Source organism: Dipodomys spectabilis, unplaced genomic scaffold, assembly GCF_019054845.1.
Source record: "Dipodomys spectabilis isolate Male_0828 unplaced genomic scaffold, ASM1905484v1 ptg000512l, whole genome shotgun sequence".
In the NCBI taxonomy this organism is placed as follows: domain Eukaryota; kingdom Metazoa; phylum Chordata; class Mammalia; order Rodentia; family Heteromyidae; genus Dipodomys; species Dipodomys spectabilis.
In genome coordinates this window covers 1440034-1455715 of record NW_024871189.1, presented here as the reverse complement: position 1 = coordinate 1455715, position 15682 = coordinate 1440034, and the positions used below count along the sequence as shown (strand labels likewise).

The following is a 15682-nucleotide window of genomic DNA, read 5'->3' as shown; positions in this document are numbered from 1 at the left end:
TACCACTGTACTTTCTCACCCTTTCCCCCTTGAGTTCTATACCCTCTCTCCCCACCCTTCCAAAGATATACTCTCAAATATACCATACATAATGTAAAGAAGACAGCATCATCAAAAACTAAAAAAAGGGCTGGGAAGGTGGCTCAGTGGTAGAGTGCTTGCCTTGCATGCATGAGGCCCTGGGTTCGATTCCGCAGCACCACATAAGCAAAAAGAAAAAACAGTGGCGCTGTGGCTCAAGTGGTAGAGTGCTCACCTTGAGCTGAAGAGCTGAGGGACAGCGCCCAGGCCCAGTTCAGGCCCCACGACCGGACACCCCCCCCCCCCCCCCCCCGCTCCTCCCACACACAGGAAGAAGCCTTGCTCTGGTGGCTCATGCCTGTAATCCTAGCTACTCAGGAGACTGAGATCTGAGGATCACAGTTCAAAGCCAGCCCGGACAGCAAAAGTCCGTGAGACTTATCTCCAATTAACCACTCAGAAAAACAGAAGTGGTACAATGGCTCGTGGTAGAGGGCTAGCCTTGAGCTGAAGAGTTGAGGGACAGTGCCCAAGCCCAGAGTTCAAGCCCCATGACCAAGCAAAAAAAAAAGAAAGAAAAAGGGGGGAAAGCTTTTGTGCTTGAAGCCAGTCTCTACCATTTGAGCCGCAGCGCCACTTCTGGTTTTCTGGGCATTAATTGGAGGGAAGTCTCACACTTTCCTGCCTGGACTGGCTTTGACCCACAATACTCACAGCTCAGCCTCCTGAGTAGCTAGGATTACAGTATGACCCACAGGCGCCCAGCTAAAGCCACAGCTGGTAAGCATTGTGAGAACACTGGTCTCCTGAGGTCGATGCCGCCTGCTCCCCATGAAGAATGCCACACACATCTTGCTAACACCAGCAGAAGGCTGTCGGGCAGGTGTGGCCCATGGCAAGGCCTCTCTGCCCCAGCTTTTGAGCCCATTGCTCTCGGGGAGGTCCTGGGTCCAGGTGTCAGAGTGGTTCCCATTCCCACAGGGCCAAGGGCACCTCTGTGGGTCTCCCCAGCAGTCTGGAGCTTTCCTCAACCCACCGGGTGCTTGGAGGGTAGTTTGGGGAAAGTCTCACTTTACAAGGCGGGTGTGGCAAGGGCTGGGTATTGGGTGAAAAGAGGTCTGCCAGGAGCCATTCGGCTTCTCTTCCTTTGCACAAAGAGGAGGCAGGTCTAGAAGGTCCTTTCTGCCAGAGAGTGAGGTTATGTGCCCACCCATCCTAGAAATAACGAGCAATTAGGAAGAGGAGTCTGGGAGTTTCCAGAGCTGCTAGGATCCCCTAAGCTGTGCTTCCTCTGGGAGTGGAGCAGTCCTTCTGGGTGATACTTTACCCAGCCCCAGGTTTTGTCTTCCCTGCACCTGGCTGAGGCCAGGGTGCGTCACCGGGTGTCTTGGGAGGAAGGAGGGCACATTGCGTGGAGGGACTAGCAGAGAAGAGCAGGCCTCACCTAGCTCTGGCCAGGTTTTACAGGCTGCATTCCCACGCCCACCAAATGCTGGAGAGTGGTGCTGCAGTGGTGCTGGTTGTCTTGCTGACCCTGTACTGAAGTCACCTCCACAACAGTGGAGAGCTGGAAATGCTAGTGGGAATTAGGAGTGGGGCAAAGAACTATGGCACTGTAGGTAGGAGCGCAAATGAGGGCAGCCACTCTGGAAGGTGATCTGGAGATTCCTTAAATGACTAGAAATAGGCTGGGAGTGTGGCTTGGCTGTAGAGTGCTTGCCTAGCATGCATGAAGCCCTGGGTTCCATTCCTCAGAACCACACACACAGAAAAAGCCGGAAGTGGTGCTGTGGCTCAAGTGGTAGAGTGCTAGCCTTGAGCAAAAGAAGCTCAAGGACAGTCCTCAGGCCCTGAGTTCTAACTCCAAGACTGGTTAAAAAAAAATACAGGCCAGATGTTGGAGGCTCAGGCCTGTAATCCTAGCTACTCAGGGGGCTGAGATCTGAGGACAGATGTTTTGAAACCAGCTAGGGCAGGAAAGTCCATGAAACTATCTCCAATTCATCATAGAAAATGCAGGAATGGAGCTGTAGCTCAAGTGGTAGAGCACTAGCCTTGAGCAAAAGGAGCTCAGGGACAGTGCCCAGGCCTAGAGTTCAAACCCCAGGAGTGACAAAAACAAAACACTTAACAATAGGACTTCTCTGTGATCCAGCAGTGATACCACTTTTGGGCATCTACCCAGATTACAAACCAGGATATAGTAAAGATACTTGCACACCCATTTATATTGCTGCACTGTTCAAAATAGCCACGCAATGAAAGCATCCAAGATGCCCTACAATGGATGGCTTAAGGAAATGTGGTACATGTATACAATGTCATTTGCAGGGAAACGGATGGACCTAAAAAAATTATGCTCAGTGAAGTAAGTCTTGCCCAAGGGGAAACAACATCACCCATATGTGAAAACTGTATCTAGAATACAAACATGCAAGTTAACACATACAGGGTCTATGCATATACATAGTGAAGGATGGTGTACTTGGAGAAGTTCATTGGTGTAACTATGAACACCAAACCATTTGACAAAACAAATACCAGGAAGCTGAAACATGCTATGTGGGAGGAAGCGGGGAGGAAGTGTGAACAAATGCGGTCATTATATTCAATGTACACCTTGTAAAAACTGAACTTCAGCCAGGCACCGGTGGCTCACACCTGTAATCCCGGCTACTCAGGAGGCTGCGATCTGAGGATCACAGTTAAAAGCCAGCCCAGGCAGGAAAGTCCATGAGACTTTTATCTTCAATAAACCACTAGAAAACTGGAAGTGGTGCTGTGCTCAAGGGGTAGATGCCTCGCCTTGAGCTGCAGAGCTGAGGGACAGCACCCAGGCCCAGAGTTCAAGCCCCATGACCAATCAAAAAAAAAAAAATTGAACTTCATAATGTGAGGGTAAGGATGGAATGAGGAAAGATGGGGGAAAACAATGGAAGAAGTGACACTGATCAAGATGCATTTGTGCTTGGACTGTGGCTCAGTGGTAGAGCGCTTGCCTAGCATACATGAAGCCCTGGGTTCCATTCCTCAGCACCACATACACAGAAAAAGCTGGAAGTGGTGCTCTGGTTCAAGTGGTAGAGTGCTAGCCTTGAGCAAAAAACGCTCAGAGACAGTGCCCAGGCCCTGAGTTCAAGCTCTAGGACTGGAGGGCAAAAGTGCATTCATTGTACTCATACCTGACTTCTGGGATTGAAACCCCTTTGTAAACTTTTTTTTTTTGTCAGTCATGGGGCCTGAACTCTGGGCCTGGGCACTGTCACTCAGTTCTTTAACTCAAGGTAAGCGCTCTACCACTTGAGCCACAGCACCACTTACGGCTTTTTCTGCTTATGTGGTGCTGAGGAATTGAACCAGGGCCTCATGTATGCAAGGCGAGCACTGTACCACTGAGCCACCTTCCCAGCCCCTGTACAACTTCTTAGTAAAAATAAAAATTATTGCTGGGTGCCAGTGGCTCATGCCTGTCATCTTAGCTGCTAAGGAGGCTGAGGCTGGAAGGGAGCCCAGGCAGAAAAGTCCCCGTGAGACTCTTATCTCCAATTAACTACTCAAAAATTCAAAGTAGCTCAGAGTGGTACAACATTATTATTATTAGCCTTGAGCACAAGAGTTCTGGGACAGCTACCAGGCCTTGAGTCCAAGCCCAATGACTGGCTAAAAAACAACTGACATCTAAACTCCAAGACCCAGCCGGCCACTGAGGTGGTCTTACCATCCGCCTTGGATTGCCCCCATTGCCTCTGAAAAGAGAACAGCAGCAGAGCTCTGGCCCTGGCTCTACAGTGTCCCGTGCAAACAGGAAATGCAGTGCAGTATGACTTGCATGTGTTTGACCTACCTGGGACACTCACTCATCCCTGGTCAGACTGATGTAGACTGGGATCATGTGGGTCACAAAAGCTACTTCAGAGACTGACTTCAAACACAGCAAAAATCAAGTAAGAATAAACTTCATTCTGAAAATACAAACGTGGGCAAGGGCAGTAAGAGATGACACCCAGCTTGAGAACTTCACACATGCTCCAGGACCGATGGAACTGTCTGAGCTCCAGGGGACCGTGTTGGCAGGCAGCTGCTGGGAGGGCGTGCACACTTCCTCGGCGGTGGCAGCATTGGCTGTAGTTCTTGATGGCCAGCTGGAGTGGTTTTGTGCTAGAACTGGGGCTCAAACACTGGCTAGGGCTGGCATCCTACTTCTTGAGCCTCACTTCCACTTCTGGCTTTTTGCTGGTTCACTGACGGTAGAGTATCCAGGCTTTGTCTGCCCAGCCTGGCTTCAAACCCAACCCAGCTGCAGACTCCTGAGTAGCTAGGATAATAGAGATGAACCCAGCTCCAACTTGAAGGGTTTGAGTCTCACCTCTGTTCTCATCTGGAGCTGACAGCCACATGCTCCCTCCTTTGGCAGCGGTGGGAAACTCACCCCAAAAGCTCTGGTTCTGGGTAGCGGTCTCAGTATAGATTCTGTCTCCTGAGAGTTCTACTCTGATTCCTGGAGAGCTGCTACGTGACACACAGCCCTGCTCCGATCTTCCTGGTGTTAGGACTGTCTATCCAAGCTAGACTTGTGCTAGTGCTCCTGCCTCTGCGGGGACACTAACAAGCAGGCTGGGTCCTGGCCCTCACAGGTTATCTAGGTACTGTCTGCCAGCCCTGACCCAAAGCCAGCCTGCTCTGCCTGGCCTCTGAGTTGTTTCTCAGACATAAGGCTGGCCTACAGTATGTTTCAATGATTAACTGTTTACAGTCAGAGTTATGGGAATGAATCCTTCCTAAAGTGGCTCTGAGTAGGCACTTTTTGGTTGTAAAATTGATTCTAGGCTTAGGGAACAAGACACTGGTCCTATTTACTTTGTCTTATTCAGGTGTTGGCCCTGATCTATGGTGCACTTGCCTGTACAAGATAGAAGATCTGCCTACAGCCACTCCTGATAGTCATAGGGGAGAAAAGGAAGAAAAGACCTGGAGTCTCTCCTGCACTGAGAACTGGAGTGCGGGTCCCTGTCTAGCAGCTCCCAGGCAGCCTTCATGTCTGTCCAGCACAGATAGTTTCCGGCTGTCTCCAGCAAGTACTGCCAGGTGGCTGGGCAGGTGGCCCTGCGGCTACCACTGCTGCTGTTGCCGCTGCTGCTGCAACTTCTTCAGGGCTCTGTATGCCTCCACAGCCCGCTCTCTTTCCTGCCCCAGGATCCGCTGCCTGGCCAGTGAGGTAGTCAGAGGCTGCGACACATCAGGGCTCAGAATCTTCTTCAACATCAGTGCCTTCTTCCCAGGCTGAGGAAGGGAAAGTCAGGATGCAGGCTAAGGGACAAGGGTAATAGCAAAGGGCTCAACTGGTAACTGGTCCGAGAGGTCAAAGCCAGTGACAAAGTCCCAGGTCAGACCCCACAGTGGGTCTGACAGTACAATGGACAGCACAATGTGCCTTGGCTGTTGGTCCTTCAGAGCACCAGGGGGCAGACTCAGTGACTCCCCCCACCCCCCATCCCACCTGTGGCATCCCTACATACCTGGTCTCTGCTGAAGCTCTTCCTGGGCTGGGCAGTCAGCTCTGGGGGCTGCAGAGCCACCTCTCCAAACTTCACAGTGTCTGGAGAGGCAGAGCAGACAGAGGCCTGGTGCTGATACAAACCATTTTGTTGGTATGCCTAGAGCCCTTCTTGTCTACCCTCCTCCCCCAAGGATTAAGACACACACATGCTAACTCATCTGTTGGCCCCCCCCCCATTGGTTGTTGCAGAGGAAGTGTGTGTGTGTGTGTGTGTGTGTGTGTGTGTGTGTGTGTGTGTGTTTGAGGGGGAGGGTCATGGGTCCTCCCAGGGGTCTGATGGAAAGCAGGACCAGCTCCCCAGGGACCATGGCTGTGGTGCTTGGCTTTCAGGAGAGCTACCTCGCAGCAATTCCTGCTCCAGCATTTCCACAGCCTTTGCCTCCTTTTTCTGCCGGGCTTTATCTAGTCGCCGCCTCTGGAACCTGGGAAGAAAGCACATTATCCAGATTTCCAAGCTCTCACTCTGCCGAGGAGGAAGCACAAGTCACCCCAGCCTCCAGGGCAGAACAGTGAGCCCTCGACCCTTACCACCAACTCCACAGCTGGAGGCCTACAGGCAGACAGGGAAATGACTTCGATAAGCAGGACTTAATGAGCTGTGTGAACCACAAGCAAAACACTTTTTTTTTTTTTTGCCAGACCTGGGGCTTGAACTCAAGGCCTAAGCTGTCCCTGAGCTAGCACTTCACAACTTGAACCTCTGTGCTACTTCTGGACTTTTCTGTGTATGTGGTATTGAGAAATAGAAACCAGGGCTTCTTGCCTGCTAGGCAACCACACTACCACTAAGCCACATTCCTATCACCCCAAGCAAAACTTTTTTTTTTGGTTGTGGGGCCTGAACTCTGGGCCTGGGCGCTGTCCCTCAGCTCTTCAGCTCAAGGCTAGCGTTCTACCATTTGAGCCACAGCACCACTTCCAGCTTTTTCTGCTTATGTGGTGCTGAGGAATTGAACTCAGGGCCTCAGGCATGCAAGGCAAGCACTCTACCACTGAGCCACCTTCCCAGCCCAACACCTGGCTTGTTAACTGTTTTTCTTCTTTCCCACTTTCCTCCAGTAGCTGGCCTAAAGGTGGACAACTGACTCTTATATCTCTATTTTTCAAGCAATGGGGAAATTTAAAGCAAGGTGCTTGAAGCACCCAGACTCTTCCCTGCACCTTGAAAAATGCTGTTGTGATCAAGACTAACTCCTTTTTGTTTTTGTCGGTCATGGGGCTTGAACTCTGGGCTTGGGTACTCTCCTTGCGCTCTTCAGCTCTAGGCGAGCGCTCTACTGCTTGAGCCACAGCGCCACTTTCGATTTTCTAGGGTTTATTGGAGGTAAGAGTCTCTCGGGCTTTCCTGCCTAGGCTGGCTTTGAACTGAGATCCTCAGATCTCAGCCTCCTGAGTAGCTGGGATTACAGACATGAGCCACCGGCACCCAGCTAAGACTGACTTCTTACTGTGGTTTTTCTGAATCATGGCGTGGTGCCCACTGTGGACCAGGACAACAAAATGTTGCCTGCTGTGTCCTATCACCATAGGACACAATCATTGGGACCCACAGCCTTGCCTCATTGGGGATCCGGTTGTAACTCACGCTTTTTTCCGCTCAGACTTCTCCTTCTTTGGAGCTGCCTTCTCCTCTGGCTGCCGGTCAGCCTGATTCTTGCTAAGGAACAGTACATGCTGCGTCTCCTGTTCCATGCGCTGGATGTAGGCCCCGTCAGATTCCCCCTTCATCTGCTTGAACTTGGGGACAATGATGTCAGGTTCTGTTCCCTTCGCTTCCATCTCCAATGTGTTCTTGAAGACCACCTGGGCTGAGGATTAAGAGCAACTATAGATGTGGCATAGCACCAGGGTCAGGAGAAAGTGGATAATGACAAGATATTTCCTTCCCAGGACTACAGGCAGGGAAGACCAGACTCAAGCAGAAGTAAAGAAAGTGGATCTAAAATGCCTAGCAGATTCCACTCAGGAGGTTGAGATGTAAGGATTGTGGTTCAAAGCCAGCCTGGGCAGGAAAGTCCATGAGACTCAAATTTCCAATAAACCACCAGAAAACCAGAAGTGGCCTTTTGGCTCAAGTGGTAGAGCACTCACCTTGAGCTGAAGAGCTCAGAGACAGGGCCCAGGCCCAGAGTTCAAGCCCCACAAATGACTAAAATAAATAAAATAAAATCCCCAGCACACAGAACCCTGGGGTGTGACTCCACAGACTTTGGTTTCCTCTCAAAGATCTCTACCAGCCAGGTGCCAGTGACTCACACCTGTAATTGTAGTTTTGTTTGTTTTTTATCAGTCATGGGGGCTGAACTCTGGGCTTGGGTGCTGTCCCTAAGCTCTTCAGCTCAAGGCTAGCATTCTACCACTTGAGCCACAGCGCCACTTCCAGCTTTTTCTGCTTATGTGGTGCTGAGGAATTGAACCCAGGGCCTCAGGCATGCAAGACAGGCGCTCTACCATTGAGCCACCTTCCTAGATGGAGCAAAACTTTTTTTTTTGTCCGTCGTGGGGGCTGAACTCTGGGCCTGGGCACTGTCCCTCAGCTCTTCAGTTCAAGGCTAGTGCTCTAACACTTGAGCGACAGCGCCACTTCCGGCTTTTTTCTGCCTGTGTGGTGCTGAGGAATCGAACCCAGGGCCTCATGCATATGAGGCAAGCACTCTACCACTGAACCACCTTCCCAGCCCCGTAATTCTAATTTTTCAAGTGGCTGAGATCTAGATGAGTATAGTTCAAGGCCAGCCTGGGTGGAAGCCTGAGAAATTCCATCTATAAAATAATCAGTGTAAACTGGTGCCAGTGGCTCATGCCTATAATCTTAGCTACATGTATTCAGGAGGCTCCGATTTTAGGATTGCAATTCAAAGCTAGCCCAGATAGGAAAGTCCATGAACCTCATGTCCAATTAACCACCAGAAAACTGAAAATCGCCCTGTGGCTCAAGGTGGTAGAGTACTAGCCTTGAGTGAAAAAACTTAGGAACAGCACCCAGGCCCTGAGTTCAAGCCCCAGGACCGGCAAAAAATAGATAAATGAAGTCTCTGAATTATTTTTCTTTTGCTCCTTCAGACTTTACTGCACAGCTTTTGAAGCAATCCCATAAGTTATGCACAGGGACAAAGACAGACCTATAACACTGTTGTAAATGAGAGTACAAACAATGCATAAGACAAGACAGCTTCTGAAGTATTTTAATGTTTTTAAGTAAATATTTAAATAATGTTTAAATGTATTAAATTTCTGGAAGGTTACACAGAAAACTAAGACTGATTTCAGGAAGACGGATCAGAGTTCAAATATAGAGTCTCATACTTCATTTGTCTCAGAGCTGTCTGATTTCATCACATATTTACATTCTCATTCCCATATGTACAGTGGTAAGGACTAAACCCAGGACCTTGAGCATACTAAGTGCTTTAGTACTGAGCCACATGCCCAACCACTGAAACTTATACTTTTTTAAAATCTAATCTAACAAGAAGTGTCAATTCAATGCTGTATTGCCAAAATGTACCATTCTCACTGGGCTGGGCGCTGGTGGCTCACCTCTGTAATCCCAGATACTCAGGAGGATGAGCTCTGAGGATGGCAGTTTGAAGCCAACCAGGGAAGGAAAGTCTTGAGAGAGACTCTTATCTCCAATTGACCAAAAAAGTGAAAAGTACAGAAAACACTGTACAAAAGGAAATGTCCTCATTCCCTGACTTCTGTAGTTGTGATCCCTTTGTATGTTACCTGGTCTATGATAACAATAAAATTAAAAAAGTGAAAATAAAAAGCCTGAAACGGAGCTGTGGCTCAAGCGGTAGAGCTCGAACCTTAGGTGGAAAAGCTCAGAGACAGGGCCCGGCCCAGAGTTCAAGCCAGGACTGGCAAAAACAAAAGTTTCACTTTGTTGTTGTAGCGTCCGAGGTGTCACACTCCCAGCGGGGGCCCGCACCTACCCTCCTTCTTCCTCTTCTTGTTACTGAGCGGGTTCTTCATCTCCTGGCGGCTCCGCATGATCTCTCGGAGGCGGAAAGGGATCTCCTGGTCATCCAGGTTCTTGGGCTTGCAATTCACTTTCTTCTGCTCCTGGCTGTAACAGAGAGCCCGGGGGGGGGGGGGGGGGGGGGTCTCAAGTAAAGCCCAAGCCGCATCGGGAGGGCGTTGGGCCTGGAGAAGGCAGCGGGGGCCACGGGGCGGGGCGGCCGCGGGGCCTCCGCGGCCTTCCGGCCACGCCCGGGGGCCGGCGCCACCCGACGGGTCCCGGGGAGCGGGGCCCCGACGCCCCCGGGGTTCGTCCCCCCGGGGCCCTCCCTCGGGAACCGCACCCACCGGCGCTGTCCCGGCGGCGGAGCCGAGGGCCGCGGCGCGCGCGGCTGCTCCCGCCGCTCCCGCCGCGCCCGGGGCTGTCTCGGGTTCCCCGACGCCGCCAACCGCGCGGGGCCCGCAGCCCGGCGCCCGGCGGCAGCCATCGTCACGCCGGGCACTTCCCCACAGAAGCCGCTTCCGCCCTGCGACAAGATCCCGCCCCCACAAGGGAGACTTCCGGTTCCTGCGGCGTACGCCCTCCCCCACGACTGACTTCCGGTTCCGGTCCTGCCCCAGGCACTCCGCGCCGTGGAACGCGGTGTCTGGCTGGCTTCGTGCGGGCACCCCGCGGGGCCAAGGCCGGGCTGCTGTCGGTGATGTGGCTGCGGGGCGTGGGCCCGCGAGGCCGGGCCGTGGGCGCCGTCCTCCGAGACTCGGCAAGTACCGGCGGGCGGGTGGGTGAGGGCCCGCCGCGCCTGCGCCCATGCCCGCGCCCATGCCCATGCCCATGTCCGCGCCCATGCCTGCGCCCATGCCCATGTCCGCGCCCATGCCCATGCCCGCGCCCATGCCAGCGCCCATGCCCATGCCCATGTCCGCGCCCATGCCAGCGCCCATGCCCATGCCCATGCCAGCGCCCATGCCCGCGCCCATGCCAGCGCCCATGCCCATGCCCGCGCCCATGCCCATGCCAGCGCCCATGCCAGCGCCCATGCCCGCGCCCATGCCCATGCCAGCGCCCATGCCCATGCCAGCGCCCATGCCCATGCCCATGTCCGCGCCCATGCCCATGCCCGCGCCCATGCCCATGCCCGCGCCCATGCCCGTGCCCATGCCCATGCCAGCGCCTATGCCCATGCCCGCGCCCATGACAGCGCCCATGCCCATGCCCATGCCAGCGCCCATGCCCATGCCCATGCCAGCGCCCATGCCCATGCCAGCGCCCATACCCATGCCCATGCCAGCGCCCATGCCCATGCCCATGCCAGCGCCCATGCCCATGCCAGCGCCCATGCCCATGCCTGCGCCCATGCCCATGCCTGCGCCCATGCCCATGCCCGCGCCCGTGCCCATGCCCATGCCCATGCCAGCGCCTATGCCCATGCCCGCGCCCATGCCAGCGCCCATGCCCATGCCCATGCCAGCGCCCATGCCCATGCCCATGCCAGCGCCCATGCCCATGCCAGCGCCCATACCCATGCCCATGCCAGCGCCCATGCCCATGCCCATGCCAGCGCCCATGCCCATGCCCATGCCAGCGCCCATGCCCATGCCTGCGCCCATGCCCATGCCTGCGCCCATGCCAGCGCCCATGCCCATGCCCGCGCCCATGCCCATGCCAGCGCCCATGCCCATGCCTGCGCTCATGCCCATGCCTGCGCCCATGCCCATGCCCATGCCTGCGCCCATGCCAGCACCCATGCCCATGCCTGCGCCCATGCCCATGCCTGCGCCCATGCCCATGCCAGCGCCCATGCCCGTGCCCATGCCCATGCCTGCGCCCATGCCAGCGCCCATGCCAGCGCCCATGCCCGTGCCCATGCCCATGCCTGCGCTCATGCCCATGCCAGCGCCCATGCCCATGCCTGCGCCCATGCCAGCGCCCATGCCCATGCCTGCGCCCATGCCCATGCCAGCGCCCATGCCCATGCCTGTGCCCATGCCAGCGCCCATGCCCATGCCAGCGCCCATGCCCATGCCTGCGCCCATGCCCATGCCCATGCCTGCGCCCATGCCAGCGCCCATGCCCATGCCAGTGCCCATGCCAGCGCCCATGCTCATGCCAGCGCCCATGCCCATGCCTGCGCCCATGCCCATGCCTGCGCCCATGCCAGCGCCCATGCCCATGCCAGCGCTCATGCCCATGCCTGCGCCCATGCCCATGCCCATGCCAGCGCCCATGCCCATGCCAGCGCCCATGCCCATGCCTGCGCCCATGCCCATGCCTGCGCCCATGCCAGCGCCCATGCCTGCGCCCATGCCTGCGCCGTGCCCGCGTCCATGCCCTCACCCATGCCCATGCCAGCGCCCATGCCCATGCCAGCGCCCATGCCCATGCCAGCGCCCACGCCCATGCCAGTGCCCATGCCCGCGCCCATGCCCTCACCCATGCCCATGCCAGCGCCCATGACCATGCCCGCGCCAATGCCAGCACCCATGCCCGCACCCGTGCCCACACCCGTGCCCGTGCCCATGCCTGTGCCACGCCCATGCCCATGCCTGCACCCACGCGTGCCCACCCAGCCCTCCAGGCCTGTCGATTGGCGTGAGGAGCCCTGCACAAGTCCGCAAACGAGCGAGGGCCAACGAGAGGCGCCCCGGGGTGGGAAGGACATGGTGATGCAGGCCTGGGGCCAGAGCCGGTTGTGCAGGGAGACGCCAGTGTAGCAAGGCCCGCACCCCAGCCCGTCCTTCAACAGCCGGGGACCTAGTAAACCCTGTGACCTGGGGGCCGGCCCCGTCCCCTTGCCGGAGCACACACCCCGCATGTGGCTCTGAACTCAGCAATCCTCACAAATCATACTTTGTCCTCCCATTATGTCCACTTTACCATCGGGGAAACTGAGTCTAGTGGAATGGAAGCTGAGAAAGACATGGAGCCACCTGTCCTATGACAGGAAGGCTGAGCATCCCCTCAGGTGGGGGCCAGGGAGGTTTTGCTGACTTCCTGGAGAATTATGTTTTTTATCCCTCCACAGGGGGCTTGCTGGATCTCGGTCTGGGACTGCTGCTGGAGGCTTTCTGGAAAAGGTATTGTCCTTCCAAGGTGCTTGGCCAGAGTGGGAGCCGGTGATGGCCACAAAGAGTTGGGGATGGACCATGTGGAAGGGGGGTCCCGAGGAGGTACGGACAGTGCCAGGAATCCTCCCAAGATCTCCCCACCCAGTGGAGGTCCCTTAGGATCTTCATACTCTCTACCACCAGAGCTCAAGCCTCCTACAAACTGCTGCATGAGTGGCTGTCCCAACTGTGTGTGGGTAGCGTATGCAGAGACGCTGCTGCACCACTACCAGGACGGTGGGGAGCGGGCCTTGGCCGACCTGGAGGAGCACGTGACTGATGAGAATCTCAAGGCCTTCCTCAGGATGGAGATCCGGCTCCACACTCAGGGTCGAGGCTGAGTCAGCCTGCCCCAGTACCCTCACCGCAGACACCAGCGGGCAGCTCTGGTTCTGGAAGCAGCAGCATCCTCTTGAGTCACACCCCTTTTCTGGGCTTATGTTATCTAGGAATCAAAAGAGTTGTCTTACTGAGTACCTGAGAATAAATGAACTCCTTGTGGTGGCCACATAGGAAGCTTTTATATTGTCCTTTTGGCTTATATTGCCTTGTCAAACGCTGACCAGCCCCTATCTACCTGAAGGGTTCAGGTGACAGCCCCTCCAGCATCCCTGGAGTCTTGCTGATAGCTCCAGTTAGGCTCTGACTGCAGGATTGAGAGAGCCAACTTGTTTCATTGTGAAGCTGGGTGGGAAAACCCTTGAAGACACCCTGGGGAGGGCTCTTGGCCCCCTGCTGGGTTCGTGGGGAGATACCCTTTTTATCATCAGCTAGAGGCCTTCGGCCTGCCCACAAGGACCTAAGCACTGCTCAGAACCAGTCTTTAACTCACTTGGCCAAGGCTCCTAAGGCAGTTGGGGAAAAAGGACCAGAATCAGCAGGCTGGGTCTTGACTGCAGTTCTGGTCCTGGCTACTGTACTGTGGCCCAGAGTAGGACTTGATCTGAGGGTTCTCACTGCTCACGTCCTCATTCTGTACAACTTTTCCATCCTCACTTCTCCCTTGGCAAATGGTTTTGTGTGTGGCAGCATTGGAGCTTGAGCTCAGGGCCTTGTGCTCTCACTTGGCCATTTCATTTAAGGATGGCACTACCACCAGAGCCACACCTCCACTTCTGGATTCTCGTAGATTAATTGGAGATAAGAGTCTCCTTTTCCTCCCAGAGCAGCTAGGATTACAGACCTGAGCAACTACTGCCCGCCCAGTCCTTCAACAGTTTCAAATTTCATGTAAAGGAAAAACTGGATTGTAATTGATTACCCGGAGAATTTGAGCTGAAAAACAAGTTCTTTTTTTTTTTTTTTATTCGCCATGGGGCTTGAACTCTGGACCTGAATGCTGTCCCTCAGCCCCTCAGTACAAGGCCAGCACTCTACTACTTGAGCTAAATGCCACTTCCGGTTTTCTGATGGTTTATTGGAGATAGTTTCATGGACTTTCCTGCCCGGGCTGCTTTTTTTTTTTTTGGTCTGGTCGTGGGGCCTGAACTCTGGGCCTGGGCGCTGTCCCTCAGCTCTTCAGCTCAAGGCTAGCGCTCTACCACTTGAGCCATAGTGCCACTTCCGGCTTTTTTCTTTTTGCTTATGTGGTGTTGAGGAATCAAACCCAGGGCCTCAGGCATGCAAGGCAAGCGCTCTACCACTGAGCTACCTTCCTAGCCCCTGCCCGGGCTGCTTTGAACCGTGATTTTCTCAGATCGCAGCCTCCTAAGTAGCTAGGATTACAGGCATGTGCCACTGACACCCAGCCAAATAAGTTGTTTTTTCTTTTCTTTTCTTTTTTTGTTCGGTCGTGGGCCTGAACTCTGGGTCTGGGCGCTGTCCCTCAGCTCTTCAGCTCAAAGCTAGTGCTCTACCACTTGAGCTACAGCGCCACTTTGGGCTTTTCCTGCTTTATGTGGTACTGAGGAATGGAACCCAGGGCCTCATGCATGCAAGGCAAGCACTCAACCACTAAGCCACCTTTCCAGCCCCCCAAACAAGTTCTTATAAGGACATTTCACATGAATCTGGTTACTGACTCGTGAGACTGCCAAGTGGGGTGCCTTACTAGTGGGTTATGAGGCATGGTTAGTTCAGGTTGGCGTTTTGGACACTGGATGCACGCCATCTAAAACACTGAGAGGCTGGGTGCTGGTGGCTCACACCTGCCATCCTAGCTACTCAGGAGGCTGAGATCTGAGGATTTCGGTTCAAAGCCAGCTTGGGCAGGAAAGTCCCTGTGGGACTCTTAATCTCCAATTAACCACTGAAAAATGGGAAGTGGTGCTGTGGCTCAAAGTGGTAGAGTGCTAGCCTTGAGCAAAATTGCTCAAGGACAGCATCCAGGCCCCTTGACCGACAAAACAGCAACAAAAACCACTCAGAGCTATCTGGCTTTGCCCAGATAAACTAGATTATAGGAACCACAACAGATAGACCCTGGACTGGGCAAGCACCTTGAGCATCCTCACAGCTTCCAGAACAGCCTTGAGGGATTAGCTCAAATGTTTAGAGTTCAATCTCTAGTAAAAAAAGGAGAGAAAGAAAGAACCCTGAAAGAGAAAGATTTCCCTAGAGATGGACCTTGGTGAACTTGGCAGCCTCAGAAGGACATGGAGGATGAGGGGTGAGAGTGTCCTAACCTGTGCGCTCTCTCCCCCTCCTCCTCTCCCTCCACATTGTGCATGTGTGTGTGTGTGTGTGTGTGTGTATGCATGCGTGTGCGTGCGCATGTGCCTGCGGTTACATACAACCTGACCATTGAATTCTACAAAGCTAGCCTTCCTCTGGAATTACATAATTGTGGCCAAGGCAGGGGGAGCACACAGTGTCAGACATCTCCAGGCAAGCTGTTTACCTTGCCCCTTGGGAATAGAACTGCGGGGGTGGGAGGAAGACACACCTGCCTGAGCTTGATTATTCTGCCACATTGGCAGGATCCTGCCTCTTCCCCTTTAGTTTGCATGCTCCTGCCAGGCATCTGTCAGCAACAGCACTGACAGGTGCAAACCCACCCCTTTCATCTCAGTAAACAAAGCTGAACCCAAGAATGAG

General features: G+C 54.3%; 2 protein-coding genes across 2 annotated transcripts; one reads left to right on the top strand and one right to left on the bottom strand.

Annotated features, from left to right (window-relative positions):
* Window positions 1-3961: 3961 nt before the first annotated feature.
* Window positions 3962-10029, bottom strand: Ccdc137 (coiled-coil domain containing 137). Its single transcript, XM_042670016.1, has 6 exons — window positions 9890-10029; window positions 9517-9650; window positions 7164-7386; window positions 5918-6000; window positions 5538-5617; window positions 3962-5301 (listed from the first exon to the last, which is right to left on the bottom strand). The coding sequence occupies exons 1-6, from the start codon at window positions 10027-10029 to the stop codon at window positions 5131-5133; spliced, it is 831 nt and encodes a 276-aa protein (XP_042525950.1). The 3' UTR covers window positions 3962-5130.
* Window positions 10030-10126: 97 nt separating this feature from the next.
* Window positions 10127-13173, top strand: Oxld1 (oxidoreductase like domain containing 1). Its single transcript, XM_042669990.1, has 3 exons — window positions 10127-10302; window positions 12565-12709; window positions 12791-13173. Exons 1-3 carry the CDS (start codon window positions 10243-10245, stop codon window positions 12985-12987), a joined length of 402 nt encoding a protein of 133 aa, XP_042525924.1. The 5' UTR covers window positions 10127-10242; the 3' UTR covers window positions 12988-13173.
* Window positions 13174-15682: the final 2509 nt, after the last annotated feature.